This window comes from Sus scrofa, chromosome 3 (assembly GCF_000003025.6).
Source record: "Sus scrofa isolate TJ Tabasco breed Duroc chromosome 3, Sscrofa11.1, whole genome shotgun sequence".
In the NCBI taxonomy this organism is placed as follows: Eukaryota; Metazoa; Chordata; class Mammalia; order Artiodactyla; family Suidae; genus Sus; species Sus scrofa.
This window is the reverse complement of record NC_010445.4, coordinates 55703808-55721626: the sequence shown is the minus strand read 5'-3', so window position 1 is coordinate 55721626 and position 17819 is coordinate 55703808. Positions and strand designations below refer to the sequence as shown.

At 46.6% G+C, this 17819-nt stretch overlaps 1 protein-coding gene across 2 annotated transcripts in view; it reads left to right on the top strand.

The window, feature by feature from the left end:
* INPP4A (inositol polyphosphate-4-phosphatase type I A) overlaps positions 1 to 10602 on the top strand; it is a 68555-nt gene extending 57953 nt beyond the window's left edge. Inside the window, exon 27 of one of the 2 annotated variants that reach the window (XM_021085602.1) lies at positions 3253 to 10602. In XM_021085602.1, coding sequence (XP_020941261.1) covers positions 3253 to 3433 — 181 coding nt within the window. In that variant the 3' untranslated portion in view covers positions 3434 to 10602. 2 annotated transcript variants of the gene reach the window in all.

The window sequence follows — 17819 nt, the reverse complement described above, 5'->3', positions numbered from 1 at the left end:
CTGGCACTGTCACGTGCAGACAGTGGTCTCTTGTCAGTTTTGTCAAGTGGGGGAAGTGAGCTAGTGGGGTCTCAGAACAGAACCGCACTGAAACAGGAGCCTGAGCCAGGCGAGGTGGCGGGAAGAGAGGTGGCCACATGGCTGCCGCTTGGCGCCCGGTGTCTCAGCCACACACCTCGTTGTGGGGGCCATTCAGGGCCCAAGCCTTCAGCCGGTGCCTGCTGTTCCCATCGCGCATAGATCTCTTTCCAAACTTGAGGGGAGACGCGTGTGCAGGCTGCGCAGTTTGCTTTCCTGAGCTGAGTGTCCAGTGGGTGTTCCCAGCAGCAGCCCGTCCCCGTCCCTGTGTGTGGCCACCTCGCCCTAATGATGTTCTGATTCCGAGGCAGCAGGTGTGTGTGCAGATCGAAACCTGGGATTAAAACTCTGTCCGCTGTTGAGCGCTGCCTTGTTTCCAGCCCCGCTGGGGAGCACCTCACCTCACATACCAAAGAAAGGATAAGAAACCCGCTTCCCTGTCCTCTTCAGTGTAGCCACCAATGCTGTTCAAGTCTCGTTTCCAAGTCACTTCTACTGAATGTTCTGTATCATTTGTCCTCTCACCAAATTCTTCAAAGCGTCCAATTCTCTTATCCTTTCTGTATGTTTCTGTCGTTTGACCTTCTCACGATTGTGCACAAAGCAATGCCCTAGCTCCTGCCTCTTGACCGTAGCATATGTAAAAACAGAACCGTTTTGTCCTGTTTTGTCTTTCCAAGTTCATTCAGACCTCATGACCTCAGGGCCGCCTATTTGCACCCTTTGAGCAAGTTCTCATCCTCCCTGCCTTAGCCTAAGGGAGACAGCGGGGGCTGGGCGGCCCTGGCGCCGTGGGGGTAGCAGGGTCTATGCCCTGTTTGCTGCGAGGCGGGGGTGGAACACAAACCCCTGAGAAATGTTCCCCCGCAGGCACGGGACAAATGGAGGGGCGCACCTGGGGTTGTCAGAGCAGATGTTAGGTCCCTCAGTAGACCAGGCCCCCAAGTCAGGTGTGCAGTTGATACCCCTCCATCTAGGCTCCAGTCTTGGCTTCTTGAACACAGTGTGTTCACAGCCCACAAGGTGGTCGTTGAGGAGGAATGGGGCTCACACTCTTGACACACGTGCTTTCAGAGATGGGTTCACACGTACACACGTGAGTGTGAATTGCTTAATCCCCACGGCGGTTAGCCAGCCCCTGAGTAACACACCAAACAGAACACATGCACAGACAGCTGCAGTTACACATGTAACTCTCCGTGTTGTTTTAGCCTGCTGTCCTTGCTTAGCTGCCTTGTGAGCAGCTCTGTCAGGGTAATAAAGGAGGCCTTAGCATCTTTAGCACACTGTACTTCATCCGGTTTGCTGTCACTGGCTATCGAGGCTGTGCTGGATGTGTCAGCCCAGCAAACAGGGTGCAGTCGTATGTACCCTTGGGTCTTCTGCCTGCCTCTGCCTGGTGCTTCCTCAGGTTAAACAGGCACACCTTGGTAAGGCTTTTAACACAAGGCGATAGGCTGTTCCCATCCCGGTTACTCATCTGCCCCCAGGGGGGCCATTCCTGTCACTGCTCTGAGCACTCCCAAGCCTGGAAAGCCAGCTTGTCTTCCCTTACAGCCGAGGGACCAGAGTCCGTTCCCCTGACCTTCCTCCGCTTCTCTAAGACCCCCCACCTGCCTCCAGTTAAGGATGTCTTTTTAAAGTTTATGCTTTCCTGAATTTTCTAAAATCTCTACACTGAACATGTGTTACCTTAATCCTCTTTTAGGAAGTTATTAAAAACACAAAGAAGGTCCCATTTCCCTCTGCTGCCCCCAGGATCCTGGTAGCTCCAGCCCCCCAACCTCGCAGCTCGCAGGCCCTGGCCACGTGCTTTTGTTTTCATGTGACACTGTTCCCCTGACATCTCTGTTTCCTGGGGTATCCCATGTGGGTTTGACGTGTCAGTTCATAGGCTGCAAGCCTGAGGTGGCTGGGCTGGGAGCTGGTGTTTCTGGCTGCAGTGAGGCCAGGACCCGTGGTTCAGCCCAGGGCCCTGAGGAGGCGGCAGCGGATGTGGCCCTTGAGGGGAGGGCGTTATGGTTCTCATGCTTTCTAGCTTGGAGAGTAGAGCTTGCAGGCAGTAGCCATGGCTGGGTGGAGGAAGGGGACTGGGGAGGGGCAGAGCTGACACTCAGGCTGTCCTTGTCCTGGAGGCCCCGGGGTGAGCAGTAGCCAGTGCTGTGCTAGCATTTTGACAACCAGCTCTCTCTCAAAAACAAAAAAACTCTCTGATCTGTCATGTTTGCCAACCAACTTCTGTGGCATAAAATAAATATCCCGCCCCACCCCGAGCCTGTTACAGGCTGACATGTGCCATGATGGACTGGAGTGGGGAAGTGATGTGGACGCTTGGCTCCAGCCATCTGAGCCGATCCCAGTGCAGTGTTTGTGGCCCCTTCAGCCCCACTCCAGGGGCTGACACCCAGAGTGACCCCTGGGACTGCCCTGGCCAGGAACATGATAGCCAGTGTGCACAGCAGGAGATGTGTCATGTTCCCAGGGCGTCCATGTTCCTCTGGGGCCCTTACTTCAGTACATTTCTCATGTCTCACCAAAGGGAAACAGACCCCAAATTTCCAGTGAACTGGGCTGGATTCCCCTCTTGGAAGTGGAACAGGGGGAGTAGCCCACACCCTGCTGCTGCTCAGCCTGAAGGCCAAGGTCAGTCTGGGGAGGGCTCTGCCTCTGGCCGATACCTGAGTCAGGAGGCTGCTTTGGTGAAAAGAGGTCACACCCCCGGCTGCTTGGGCATCTGTGAGAAGGTCAAACCCCCGATGGTTCTTCATGTTCAGCCAGCTTTTCGGAGTCCACGTGTGGGCGCATGGGCGCATGGCGGGGCAGCATGGCGTCGCTTGGCAGTCAAGAGCGAACATGGAAAACCATTTAGTCAGCCTACACGTGTTTGTTTTCAGTAGACTACAGTATTTTTTTCTTATTTTCACTTCTCTTTCTCTCCTCTTTTCTTGTAACTGTGCTCGTTTTGTTTCCCTTCCACACCCTTTTCCACACACCATCTTTTCTTTCTGTTGTGGCTTCATTCCTTTTTTTTTTTTTTTTTTGAAATCGTATTTTTTTGTTCTCCTCTTTTTTTCCATACTTTTGATAAAATCCATTGCATGTGTCTTTTTTTTTCCCCCTTTATTTTCTTTCCTGTTTTCTTTTCCTCTCTCCCACCCTTCTTCCTTTTCACAGCATTGGAACACGGGAGGTAGTCACCCAGAAGAACTTGAGCGGCCTGGTGCCCATCCGAGACTTAAGGCTAGACCCCAGCCTCCTCTGTTCCATCCCTTTACTGGCTCTGAGCCCCAATCTACTGATTGTGTGGCTCTTTCTGAGCATAGCATACCTGGTGGCCAAATTGCGTTGCAAATGAGTATCATTATGAAAATTAATAAAGTCACAAGAAAAACAAAAGTGCCAGAACATGTCCAGCCACCGAGTACCTAACTGGACAGAAGGAATGTGTCAGAGCATGGTCTGCCACGAGATATTTCATGCCTTACAGTTTGACATTTTGTTGTTCTGAACTGTAAATACCTGCCAGATTATCTCACCAAGAGGACGTGTTCGTTTAAATTCTGTCGAGTTTTCAGTGCTTGTACCATGTTCTTACAGAGCCCTGTTACTGCGTTGTTTAGCTGGCCTAGAATTACTTGTACCAAATCTCTTACCTTCTGATGTGAAACTATTTATTACCTGTATATCTCATGTGCCCTGTTTCCTAGAGAAAGGAAATCTGTCTGAAAAGAATTTGTATATTTGATACTATCCTTTAAATGTACTGCTAACCTTTCCTTTCCTTTGGAAGAGAAATGAAAAGGATAGATGGCTTTTCTAACTGGCTCATCTAGATAAACCTATTTAATAGGACATGTACTTTCTGCTTTCATTTCAAAGCGTAGTCCCTGAAATTACAGTAGCAAACAGTTTGCAGAATCATTACATTTCCTTGCTTATGTTATTATTTCCAAGTTGAGATGACACAAAGCTGTGACTACAGTAGCTCACTGTACCAAATCAGGCACAAAAAATAACATACTGCATGTGACTTTAAAACTCCTCTTTTAAATCTCTAAGGTTCATTACACTGATCCAGGAACTAATGGATTAAAGTTATATACATTTATTTTTTTTGAAATAGCACTTTTCATTAAAAAACAAACACACCTCTCTTACAAATCAAATGTGGTTAATAATAACAACAAAAAGAGTATATCAAAATTTCCCCCAAAAATGCGGCCTAACTTTTGGGGCAGTCGTGCCTGATGGAGCTGTGAGAGAGAAAAGGTTGCTTTGGGTTCTGCTCTTATCACCCTGCATTTAACATAGCCGGGTCTAAAACGGGGGCACCTGTAAACCTGGCATCCCGTGGGGAAGGAGGCCAAGGCGCGGCCTCTCAGAGCAGCAGCAAAAGCTGGGAAACCCCACGGATCCTGTACGGAAAAGGGAGGCGGCTTGTGTTCCTATTCACATCTCCTTGTGCTTCTGTTATGGAAGTGGATTTTCCTTCCCCAGTCTAGAAACACTGGAGTGAATTTAGAGAAGCATGTCTTTTCCAGAAACTTGACGCCCAAGCATGCGCCCAAACCCAGTCCACTGCAAAATCTGGCCTCTCCATTCTCACCCCCAGGCTCGAAGAACTTCCTCTGGGGTTTCTCTGGTTTGGCCTCAGATCTGAGTCTGGGTTCTGAAAGTCGTAGGAGCAGTTAGCAGGCTTTAAATTCTGAGATAGAAGGTGGTCCTCCTCACAGCCCTTGTCCTGGGCACCCTGGGCACTGCAGGAGCCTCTGGCAGGTGTCACCTGAAGCCGAGGCCCCTTCTCCTCACAAGTGCAGTGTGGTCACTGTCTTTTCTTGAATAAGTCAGGTGGAAGCCCTGCTCTCGGCCATCCTTCAGGGGGAGACTCACCAAATGCCATGTAATAGGTGGTGGCAGGTTGTAGCCACATGGCAGTAGTCAGAGGTGAGGTCCCATCCTGCCTGTGACTCTTGGAGAACTGTGTCCACCATTGTCCTTGTCTACCTGGAGGTGTACACACTGACTCTCTGAGACGTCCTTGTACTGGAAGGAGGGCAAGCAGGGTCCACCGTTCGTGTTCTACAGCTCCCAGCCCTGCTCTGGGTCAAGCCCTCCATCTGCCCTTTCGAGGAGGCGGGAGGAGAAACTCCCCGGCTCCATGCCCACCTCCAGGCAGGCAGAGAGCATGTGCAGATGAGGGGGGCCCTTCTGACCACACGCCCTCCTCTTTCTGGGCCTACCTCCCAGCACAGGGGCCGTGGCCAGCTAGACAAGCCCTGCCCAGGGGCCCCACATGGCCTTCTCCTTCCCACCCCGGCCGCAGCTGCCCAGGTGTCAGCAGGGTTTCCTGCCCCTCACAGGTGTGGCTCCTAAGATGGGAGAGAAATAGATGGAAGTAGAGAGGATAAGGTTCTGGGTTTTTCTCTTCAGGGTCAAAAGACGGTATAGTCTCACTCTGCAATCACAAGGCCAGGTAGAGAGACACTGGGAGATCTGCCGAGGCTGTGTGTGGGGTGGTTCTTGTCTGAGAAAGGCAGCTCGGCATGCTTGCCCTTTGAGCTGAGTTTTAATGTCACTAAGGCCTTAGGAAATCAAGCTAAGTATGCATTTGAAATCTTTTTTGCTTTAGTAAGAAACAGGCAGTATAAAACAAAGATGGGGAGATGATTCAAGAAAGGGGAGCCATGGATACCTGGTGAGGGTTTTCAGGTTTCTTCTAAGCTAATACTAGTACCGAGACGTCCTAGTTCAGGGTCACTAAGGCATTGCTGTGTCCAGGAGTTCTACAGAGGAAGATCCCTACCAGAAAGAGGAAATCAAAGGTGTCATTTGGGGTTTCAGTTCTAATTTTTTATTTCAAAAAAAAAGATGTCCTTGAAATAATTTATCTATATTAAAAATCATATAGCTTTAGAATAATTAAATCCCTCTTTCTCAAATCTATCCAAGACCTTCTCAGGGTTCATTATGGTGACTCCTAAAAATTATGCAGCCAGCGTGTGATGGGTGGAGCTGTTCTACCTTAGGGTGGAGCTGGTCTCTGTGGCAGGAAATGCCAGGTCCCCCAGCCCAGCCTCTCTTCTGTCCACACCCGAGTCCCACGCACCAAGCCAGAGCTTGTTCAGACATGGGGTGATAAGAGCCAGCATGCACGCAGCCTCATTATTAGATCCTGTAAATTCAAACCAAATTCAGACTTTGGAAAGAAAGTAAGCACAATTTGGTTTTAAAAAACTGAAACAAAAGTGTATAACTTCATGTATAGTTTATTCAGCCAGCTAAACCAGTAATTAGCCTCTTTAACATGTAAATAAAAAAATAATGTTGAAGTTCACAAGTTATTCTTCTTTGTTCTTCAAAGCAGTTGAACACTCACTAGTGTGAGAGGTGGTTTTTGAGACGTGTGTATGTTTCTTTGTAAGTGGAGAAGCCATATCTGAAATAGTCCTGTACTGTAAGAGCTTCCAAAGATTAAGAAGAACCTCTATAGCTTCTGCTCTAAATGGAGTATTTTTTCCTGATTATTGGATGTTAAACCAACGTGATCTTTCCTCACCCGAGGGGCTCCCTGCTCACGTGGCCTAGGTGTTCTGCTTAGATGACACACCTCTAGCTGAGGGCTTTGAGGCTCTGGTGACAGGAACGCATATCTGTGTTATGAAATTACTTAATAACAAGCAGGTGGCTACTTTTCTAAAATATTGGAGTTTATCTTTTGAATAAAATGACTGTCTTACCAAAAATATTTTACATGTTCTTGATAATGAGATTGTCATTTTCACTTTAAAAGGCTTGAGCAATTGCCGCTGATATTTTTTTAAAGTGCATGACAGAATGGTCTTCATACTACTTGGAATATTTTTTCTAATCACTGTTTCTTGGTAACTGCAAATTTTACATCTCATAAAGGGAATTTTTATACTAAATTTAAGAACTAGTTGATTTAATTGCTAGTCTTAGAATAAAACTATACAGTTACACTATGCTAAAGGAAATCATTTCTATTTAAAATTGCTTTTGCCTGTTGATTTGATGTCTACCAAGAACATTTCCCAGAGAGCTCGTCAGATGCTCCCATTTGGGAATGTGAGGTCTGCCTGATGGCTTATCCTCCTGTTCAGCATTTGCTTTCCACACGGGGTTGCCATGACAACCCTCGGTCAATGCAGCAGGGAAGATGCTGGTAGCAGGTTCTCTAGGGAAGGGTACCTGTGGGCTCTCACTGGCTCGGTGGTCTCTTTGTGCTAGGTGACTGCAGTGAGGGTGGCTCACTTGGAGAAGGTGACTTTGGCGGGGTCTCCCCTTCATGACGCTGGGAACCATGCAGCCGTCACACAGGCCCACGGGATTGCCCTGCACCCAAGACAGCTGTCTCCTGGGTGGAGACAGCAAGTTAGAGCCGCCTTCTGAGCCAGATGGTTTAGCTACATGTTGAAGTCTGCAAGGAAAATCAGCATTTTGAATTTGAGATGGTAACAGCTGTTGCTGATATAGAAGAATGTAGGTTTTTAAAGGTTTTGTTTGTAAGAGTAGCACTTTTTCCAATGAATTTGCTATGTGACAGAACCTTTGAAGCACTAGTTAAGGTAGACCCCACCAATAACCTGACATGAAATACATGAAATCATGAACTTAAAAAGTCGCCCTCCACCTCTACCCAGTACTGCTTTTCACAAGCATGTGTCCATCTCTGTGCTTCTTAATTGCTCGTTCAGAAACCCTCCATCTTACATGTGTATTGTTGTAAATGAGTCTGGCACCCATTTAAATTAATCAACTTTTTTTTTAATGCTATGAAAATAACCAGTTCATTTCATCTGAGTTTAAGTCTTTTCTTTTTTCCTTTTTTACTGCTGTCATTTCTTGTGCTTGTTTTCTCCCCAGTGAGGGTTGTCGAAGAGAAAATACAATGAAGAATGTTGGAAGTCGCAAATATGCATTTAATTCCCTGCAGCTGAAGGCTTTCCCCAAGCATTACAGGCCTCCTGAAGGGACTTACGGAAAAGTTGAAACATGAACACACGGTTTCCTCTCATTAGCTGTCACGTAATAAATGTGGGTACCCTCTAGTGTCATATATGAATTCTTCAAGAAGATCTGAAGGATTGGTTTTTATTTTTGTTTTTCTAACTATTTCACTCAAGAGTCTATGGAGCATGTTTTTGGTGTTGGAATCCATAGCAGGTAATGTTGGGCTTGATAGTGTGAACAGTAACAACTGCCCATTTGACTAGCCTTCAGCCGTAACCACGTGGATTACCAGTAGTTACCTATATAAATCAAACTAGGTACTTCTGAAATGCTAGAAGACTTTTTAAAATGCCCACTTAGGCAGCTGCTCACCTAACTTATTTTTCTACCAAGTAACTCAAAATTGAGCATTGATTTACAGTCTACTTTTTAAAAATCTCAGTGTAAAACAGGAACTGATAGTTGAAGTGATTGGATCCTGGGCAGACCACTGAATGTGTTAAATGTTAACGGAGGTTCTGGGGACAGAAGCTCGCTGTGCCTTACGCAGCGAGGCAGGTGCTTCTGATGCAGTAGCCTGTCTGTGGTGCGCAGGTGAAACCAGGACTTGAGGTGAAGGCTGCTAAGTCAGCCTGAGCCAGGGCTTTATCAGAAGGCACACCTGCAGAGCCGCCCACACAGTGGGGGCCACTTGGTCCCTTACAAGCTAGGGAACGGGTGTCTGCTTGAGGACGCGAGGCCAGCTGTCTCCTGTTGCCCAACGCCTCATGTCTAGTCCCCCAGGCCCAGGGCACGCATCCCCTTCTCCTCCGGGTCTGGACCTCGCATGTGGCATGTCTGATGCCTCAGTCCACAGTGGGGATTTGGGGTATAGATAGTGGAAGCCTAAATATTTTCAGAATAGATGTCTTTGGTGGGTTTCCCAATGTTTCGTCCTCTAAGACAATACAATCATGTTTGAATGTCCGATGAAAGTGTCTTTTTAGGTTTGCAATAACTGTTATTCTACTCATTCTGTTATGTAAGATGGCTCTTGAGAAAGCTGAATCTCCTAAAATGAGATTTTGAAAAAGGGATTCATGGGCCATAAAACTTATGAATTGCATAGAAAATTATGTCTGGTCATCTATTATAAGATGATGATGAGTCTTATCTGCACATGGCAGAGTTTTTTTTTCTCTGTTTATGTTTTATCAATTGTTTTATCATTATTATGTTTATATGTTATTTAAAAGGCTGTAAAAGAAATACACATGGCACCTCTTCATGATCCCAATCCTCATGATTTGTGAACCGGTAGGAAGTTCCTCTGTCTGGAATTCTAATGCGGCTCTTGGGGCTCCTCTAGAAATGCCACTTGGAAACATGTAACAAACTTGGGAGCTGATGCACAGGCAGGACCACCCCTGGGCAGAGAAAGAGAGGGCAGCAGGTTAAGGGTGGGACTGGATGACCTTCCAGATCCTTCCTCAGAAATCAGTGCGTAGATGGAGCCTGCCCTCTCCTGAGACCCCACTGGGGGTGTGAGCTGGTGTGGAGGGCGCATCAGTGAGGCCCGGCTGGCGCTTGCGGGCCCCTGCACAGCAGTTGTCGTCCACCAGACCGCAGCGCAGGTGGCAGCAGCTGGTGTCAGATTGCCCTTTTGTGTCTGTCCCTGTGCAAAGACAGTTTCCACTATGGCCGATTCAGTCTCTCACCTCTCCACCGGTTCAGCTAATTTGTAAGTTTCCACTACCTATGTATTTCCATCTTTACTCATTTTAACATCACTACCTTTAAAAATACCCTTGTATTTTTAACTAAATGTTACCCATACAGCTTTCAGAGTTTTTTGTTTTCTTTTTTCTTTTGGCCTGAACAGCATTAAATATCTGCATTTATCAAAAGGGAATATAGCAAATGTTGAATCATCAGTTTTGCATGTGGCTCCTTTATGTGAATTATGTTCCTAATTTTGGCTTCGTATTATGGATCATCAGAAAAGTCGAAGGCTTGGCTAATCACGTAGAGAATGTTCAGGTTCCAGTATTTCACCGGCCATTACTCCTGGGCTCTTGTGTGAGTCTCAGGGCACCACCACACACTCACCGAGCTTGCTGAGCAGGCCACATTGCCCCATTTTGGTGGCCACAGACCCTCAGCTCACGTGGGAGCTTTGAGTTTTCAGTTGCAGGAGGAGGGCACTTTGACAGGTTCCCATAAAACAAAGGTTCCATCCAGTGTTGCTTATGAGGCCCCCATTTAAAAAGAACCATGGAGACACATGGACAACTCGGATGCGATGTGGATTCTGTCAAAGCGCCTGCAGCACAGTTGCCTTTGGTTTCCTTTAAAAATGTACAAATATTGTATAATACAGTTTTATTCCTCCACAGTTGTATTTGCCAAGCTTAGTGCAGTAAGGTCCTTTTATTTATTTGTTTGGGGCAGTATTAATATAAATAAACAGATAGTTACTGTTTTATATATTCTTAGGTCATTCAAAGCCATGTATGCTGTAAATGTGCTAGTCTTTAGAATGACAAATAATAAACAACTGACAAGAACATTAAACCTGGTCTGCCTGCTTCATTCTGTTACTCTAGGAGAGCTGGTTCTCTGGCTGGCATATGGCTGGACCATCACTGATGGACACTGCACTGAGCGCTTGGTTCTTATAAACATGAGAAATTCATTTTATAACCTTGTTTACACTTAGCTGGAAGTGGAGGGCACTGGAGTGTGGGAGTCAGCTTCAGACAGATCCAGATCCCAGTCCTGTTCTGCTTCTCCCCGGCTGGTGACCAAGCAAGTTGCTTGCCCTGGCGGAGGCTCCACGTGCTAAGTGTGGACACGGCAGTCCCTTCTTCACGAGGCAGTGGTGAGCGGACTGGTGTGAGGCGTCCCCAGGCAGTAGCCGGTGCTCCTGCCTTCCCAGTCTGTGAGCGTGGACGCATGTCTCTGCGGGTGGTGTGGCCATCGTGCATGCTCACTGAAATGTCACTCCAGTGATGGTCTGATCGCAATGCTGCATCTTGTGCTAGGCGCACGTGCCCAGGGATCTCCCATGGATAAATTCCTAGCAGTAGAAATGTACAACTAAAGGATAATTAAAATGTTTTGAAATGTGTGAACTTTTAATTACCAGAGTACTTCCAGAAAGGTAAGCTACCACCCAGAGCACCTGCCTTTCCCTTTATGCTCAGACCTGTTGAAGGTGCCTTGTTCCACTTTTATTCTTTTGATTATTCTAAAGCTGAACATCTTGTATACTTTTAATTTTTTGAATTTTTAAAATTTTATATTATACTGGAGTATAGTTGCTTTCCAGTGTTGTTTCAGGTGTACAGCAGAGTGACTCAGTTATACATATATATGTATCCGTTCTTTTTTCAGATTCTTTGCCCATATAGGTTATTACGGAATATTGAGTTTCTGTGCCATCAGGAGGCCCTTGTTAGTTGCCTGTTTTGTATGCAGTAGTGTGTATATGTTAATCCCAACCTCCTCATTGACTCCTCCCTTGCTATCTTTCCCCTTTGATAACAAGAAGTTTGATTTTGAGGTCTATTGAGTCTGTTTCTGTTTTGTTTTTCTTTTTAGGGTTGTAGCAGCAGCATATGGAAGTTCCCAGGCTAGGGGCTGAATCGAAGCTGCAGCTGCCGGCCCATGCCACAGCCACAGCCACAGCAGCCACACAGGATCTGAGCCTCGTCTGCGACCTACACCACAGCTCACAGCAATGCTAGATCCTTAACCCACTGAGTAGGGCCAGGGATTGAATGCACATCCTCATGGGTACTAGTCAGGTTCATTGCTGCTGTGCTACAATGGGAACTGTTTTGTAAATGAGTTCACTTTTAGCATTTGAAAATTAGATTTAACATTTACGTGATATCATGTTTGTCTTTCTCTGATCTCACACAGTGTGATAATCTCTAGGTCTGTTCATGTTGCCGTAACTGGTATTTTGTTCTGTTTAATGGCTGAGTAATAGTCCATTGTACAAATGTGCCACATCTTCCCCCCCCGGCCCCGCCCCAATGGCTCTGGCCACGGCATATGGAAGTTCCCAGGCCAGGGACTGAATCTGAGCCACAGTGCAACCTACACCACAGCTGTGGTAACACAGATTCCTTTAACCCACTGAGCAGGGCTGGGAATGAAACCCAAGCCTCCACAACAAGCTGAGGTGTGGCAGTTGGATTCTTAATTAACCCACTGTGCCATAGCAGGAACTCCTGTACCACATCTTATCCCTCTGTTTTCTCAGGACATTCAGGTTGTTTCCACGTCTCAGCTATCATAAACACTGCCGCAGTGAACACTGGGGTGCCTGTTTCATTTCGGATTAGGGTTTTCTCCAGACATATGCCCAGAGTGGGATGACTGGATCACATGCTAACTACTTTTAGTTTTTTAAGGAACCTCCACATTGTTCTCCAGGGTGATTTGAACTATTTCACATTCCCAGCAATGGTATAGGAGGGTTCCCTCTTCTCCACACCCTCTCCAGCATTTGTTTCTAGACTTTTTGATGATGGCCATTCTGACCCAGTGCGAGGTGATTCCTCACTGTAGTTTTGATTTGCATTTCTCTAATAATTAATGATGCTGAGTATCATTTCATGTACTTTTTGGCCATCTGTCTGTCTTCGAGGAAATGTCTAGATCTTCTGCCCATTTTTTGATTGGGTTGGTTGTTTTTTTCTCATACTGAGCTGCATGAGCTGTTTGTGTATTTTGGAGATTAATCCCTTGAGTCACTTTGTTTGCAAGTATTTTCTCCCATTCTGTGAGCTGTCTTTTCATTGCTTCTCGATTTCCTTTGCTGTTTAAAAAGCTTTTAATTAGGTTCCTTTGTTTATTTTTGTCTTTATTTTCATTACACTTGACGGTAGATCAGGAAGAACAGTGCTGCTATTTATGAGTTTTATAGTATCTGGCCTTGCATTTTTATACGTTAATTCATGCTTCTACTTCTGTGACTTCAAATGCTGGATGGACTAAGTGTTTTTAATATACAATTTATTTTAACTCATATCTTGCAGGGTTTTTTTGAAAAAAAAAATGCAGTAGTCCTTTGGTTTCATTTTTAGTAGGTAGGGGGTCTACAGAAGTTAAAAAATCTTACGTAGTGAAATCTACTTGCCTTTTTTCTTTTTGCTGCTTGTTCTGAAATTGAGTCCTGGCTTCCCCAGTGGAGGTGACAAAGCTGCCCTCATCCTTGCTCACGATAGAGTGTCATGCTGTGCCCTTGCTGAGGGGCTGCACTAGGGCACCCACCAGCAGGCCTGGCACTTTGCACACACTGGGTTCCTGCCTTTGCTCTCACACTGGGGGGTTATTTTAAAGATACTCATCTCTTGCAGTTGTCCTTGTGGCTCAGCAGAAATGAACCTGACTAGTATCCATGAAGACTCAAGTTTGATCCCTGGCCTCACTCAGTGGGTTGAGGAGCCAGCATTGCCTTCAGCTGTGGTGTAGGTCACAGCCAGCAGCTACAGCTCCGATTCGACCTCTGGCTTAGGAACCCCCATATGCCGCAGGTGCGGCCCTAAAAAAACAAAAAAAAAAATTGTTTTATTTCTAGTACTTTTATGGTATCAGTTTTTCATTTAAAGCAATTCACCTGGAATCATCTTGCATGAGGTACGTGTTGTATTTAGAATCTGCTCTGGGGGTGTGACTCTCTGAGCGTGCCTGAGTGGTGCTTCTCTGAAGATAAGCAAGAGGAGACATGCCCGAACACCAGACAGGGTCACCACGTGCTTCCTACAGCTCCTCAACACCATCCTGGTTTCCAGCCTCTGCTTGTGGGGGACTCCATCCAGCCTGGCAGCTTGGTTCTAGGGGCAGCGACTGGGAGGTTCGGATTGGAGGAAGGTAAGGTGCTGGCAGTTGGAGTTCCCTATTTGTAATTTTGCTGAGGACAGAAATGATCAGGTTTTTTTAAGCATTTTATCAGAGTATAGTTGACTTTAAAATGATCAGCTATTGAAAGGGCCATCACTTTCTTACAGACTGTTCTAACAGTTCTCCTCTCTGTTTTGTTTAATTTTTTTTTTTAATTGTCTGTGTTTTCGAGGGCCGCTTCTCAAAGCATATGGAGGTTCCCAGGCTAGGGGTCCAATCGGAGCTGTTGACACCAACCTACGCCAGAGCCACAGCAACGCGGGATCCGGGCTGCGTCTGCGACCTACACCACAGCTCACGGCAATGCCGGATTGTTAACCCACTGAGCAAGAGCAGGGATCGAACCCGCAACCTCATGGTTCCTAGTCGGATTCATTAACCACTGCGCCACGACGGGAACTCCCAGTTTCATAATTTTTTAATTGACATATAATTGATTTACAATGTTGTGTTGATTTCTGGTGCTTATAAAGTGACTTAGTTACTTGTATATGTTCATTATAGGTGAGTTATTGAATAGAGTTTCCTGTGCTATACAGTAGGACGCTATTATTTATTTTCTACATAGTAGTGTCTACAAATCTGAGACTGACTTCACCCCTCCTGTGCCCTCCCCTCTTGGTTTAATCAGAGGGTGGTTTTCTATATCTGAGTTTGTTTTGTGACTAACTTCAATTGTGTCACTTTTTAGATTCCACATGTAAATGATATAGTATTTGTCTGACTTACTTCCCTTAGTATGATCATCTCTAGGTCCATTCGTGTTGCTGCAGATGGCATTATTTCATTCTTTTCTATGGCTAACATCCCAGTGTGTGTGTACACACATACTGATCCATTCCCCTGTTGATGGATGTTTAGGTTGCCTCCATGTCTTGGATAGTATAACTGGTGCTATGAACGCTGGGGTACATGTATCTTTTTGAATTATGGTTTCCTCCAAAGGTATGCCCAGGAGTGGGATTGCTGGATTATATTGTAACTTCAGTTCTTTAAAGAACCTCCATACTGTTTTCCATAATTGCTGTAACAATTTACATTTCCCTCTGTTCTTTAATGACAATATCAAACAACAGGTGGAAGACATTTTTATTTTACTTTTATTTTTTCGGCTGCACTCATGGCATATGGAGGTTCCCAGGCCAGGGACTGAATTCCAGCCTCAACAGAGACCTATGACAATGCTGGATCCTTTCCATTCACTGTGCTGGGCCAGGGCTCAAACCTGAGCCACTGCAGTTAGATTATTAACCCACTGCACCGCAAAAGGAACCAAGAACCATTTTTGTGTGTATTTAGGGCCACACCCATGACATATGGAGGTTCCCAGGCTAGGGATCAAATTGGAGCTGTAGCTGCCAGCCTCCACCACAGCCACAGCAACACAGGATCTGAACCAAGTCTATAACCCACACCCCAGCTCACGGCAATGCCGGATCCTTAATCCATTGAATGAGGCCAGGGATCGAACTCGTGTCCTCATGGATGCTAGTTAATCACTGAGCCATGATGGGAACTCCAAGAACTGTTTTTAAAGGTTTCTTGTTAGAGCTTCCTTAGCCTTGGCACACCAGGCAGAGGGTGGCCCCTCAGTCACATGGCAGAGCTTCCAACACTGCCACCTATTTGGGTCTGGGGAGTGCCGGGAGCCTGGCAAATCTGGACCTCCTGTTGTGCTCTGGGCACCCTTTTAACAAGCCCTGGTGAAGCCTTTTGGAGATGGACACTTTTTTTTCCTCCCAAAAAAGTCTTCCCTAATGAGCCCCTGTCACTAAGCTGTAGTGTAGGCGTGCACTGTGTTTATGAAACCCTAGTCCAACAGTAAAAGTTCCCTGGGAGGGGCAGCTCTGACTGCCTGACCTCAGCCCACTACGTGGGGGGCATAAGTGCCTTAAAGGCACTGATAATCATTTTTAGTCTTAAACATACCTTCCTCTCAGAGGCCCTTTACAAAAGTAAAAAGTTACTGAATTGACAGTGGATAAAATCCAGTATATGAGAGCAGTAAGGAAGAAAGAAAAAAGCAAAATGAAATACCTGGGAGGTTTCTGTCACCCCAAAAAGTGTTTCATGCCATAAGCACCAAACAGCTCAGGCACTGGCAGAGGGAGAGACAGAAACCGCTGCTTGGCACACTCCATTCTCCCAGCATGGTCTGGAAGCAGAGCAGCATTGCCAGGACTAAATGCCCAGTGCCTTGCTTCCAGCAGAACACATGTAACAAGGCACTGGACAGCCTGCAACGTGTGTGGAAGCCCAAAGGTGATTCTGAGGTGGAGAGCACAGGTGGGGGCTTCGCCATGCTCTGAACCACAGCCGGGCCCTGTGGCCTGCCTGCACTGGTGCCCTCTCCTGCCTGCTGTGGCCACCAAGGAGCCCACTCCAGCCCCAAGTTACATAGCCCCCAAGCCTGTGCCGCCCACGGGAGGACACACTCTCCAGTCTCTGCAAGATCTGGCAAAGGGGTAAAAACTTTGTTGTCTTTATTATAGCTAACTCTGCCCAAGCTCTGACACGGACTCCTGGTGAGCCCAGGGTAGTCACACTCCAAATCCCCCTTGTGCCCCTCTGTGCCTCAGTACTACTCTGCAATGACTCCTGCACCAGGCTTCCAGGGTCCTTTTTGACCAGTCCAGGCCGGTCTGCATTCAGTTGTAAACTGTTACGTCACTATCATACTCTGCCATACCTTTACCAGACCAAAAACTGAGACAGACTGCAGAGGGTAGGAAATGAGCCTGTTTACAGAGCTAGGAAGAACACATCTCTATTAGCCAGAGGGACGTGTGAGAAATCGGCCCTTTATCACTTACGCTGCTGCTCCTCGCCCATGGTGTCAGAGGCTCACCCTCCTGCTGGCCACCCCTCCCCACTTGGACTGGTTGTCCTCCACCTGGCACTAACGCTGTAGGGTGGTCCTTCGGTCCATGACTTCCTTTATCATACTTCACATGCTCTTCCTGCAAAAGCTTACATCATCCGTACAGAATCAATTACCACTTAATTGCTAATGACTGTCTCAGTCCAGGTCCATCTCAAAGTCCAGCCACATCCTACTCACTCTCCTGGCAGCGTCTCCAGCGCAGCATGTCCATACCACAGGCACACATTCCCTCCTCCAAGCTGGCCGAGCTCTCCTCTTGGAGAGCTCACCTTCCACCACAGGGTCACTTTCCTGCCCCAAATCCCATCAGCTCCGAAGACAGCCTCTGTCTCTTTTCTCCCACCTCTCCCCTCTTCCCCACCCACACATTTACAGCCCTGGCCCAGCCCATGGTCCTTCAGATGGGGACCACCTGCCTTCAGCCTACTCTTCCAAGGCCCGTCTCAGGTGTGCCCTCCTCTGCGGTGAAGAGTCTCCACAGAACGAGCCAGCCCTTTACAAACAAGCAAAAATGTCCCCTAATGCATTCTGGATATATGCCTGTCATATTTGATATCTATCTTGTTCGTCATTTTACTTGCCTTTTATTTTGTCCAGCATGTTACCGAGTTCACAAAGCAAGTGTAAATAATGCCTGTCAAAGAGAAGCTGCTCAAAAAAGTTTACTTCAAAGATGTTTTTATATTAAGTTGAAATCTTACCTGTTTCAGCAATAGAGTATTGCGTTTCTCTTTATATAATTACATACACACATTTAATAAACACATTACAAGAAGCCAAATTCAACATGCTCAAGGGAGAAGACAAACTTAAGAGCATAGTATATCAAAGCCAGGACAGCGGTTTTTTTCTTCAGGGTGAGCAGGAGGGCCTGTGAGGACTATCAAGCATTACAGAGGGTTCTGACCGTGTTCTTTTGATATGGATGATAGTTACATGATGATCTACTCTACAGAGAATTGGTAACATTACAGAAACACCCTATACTGGG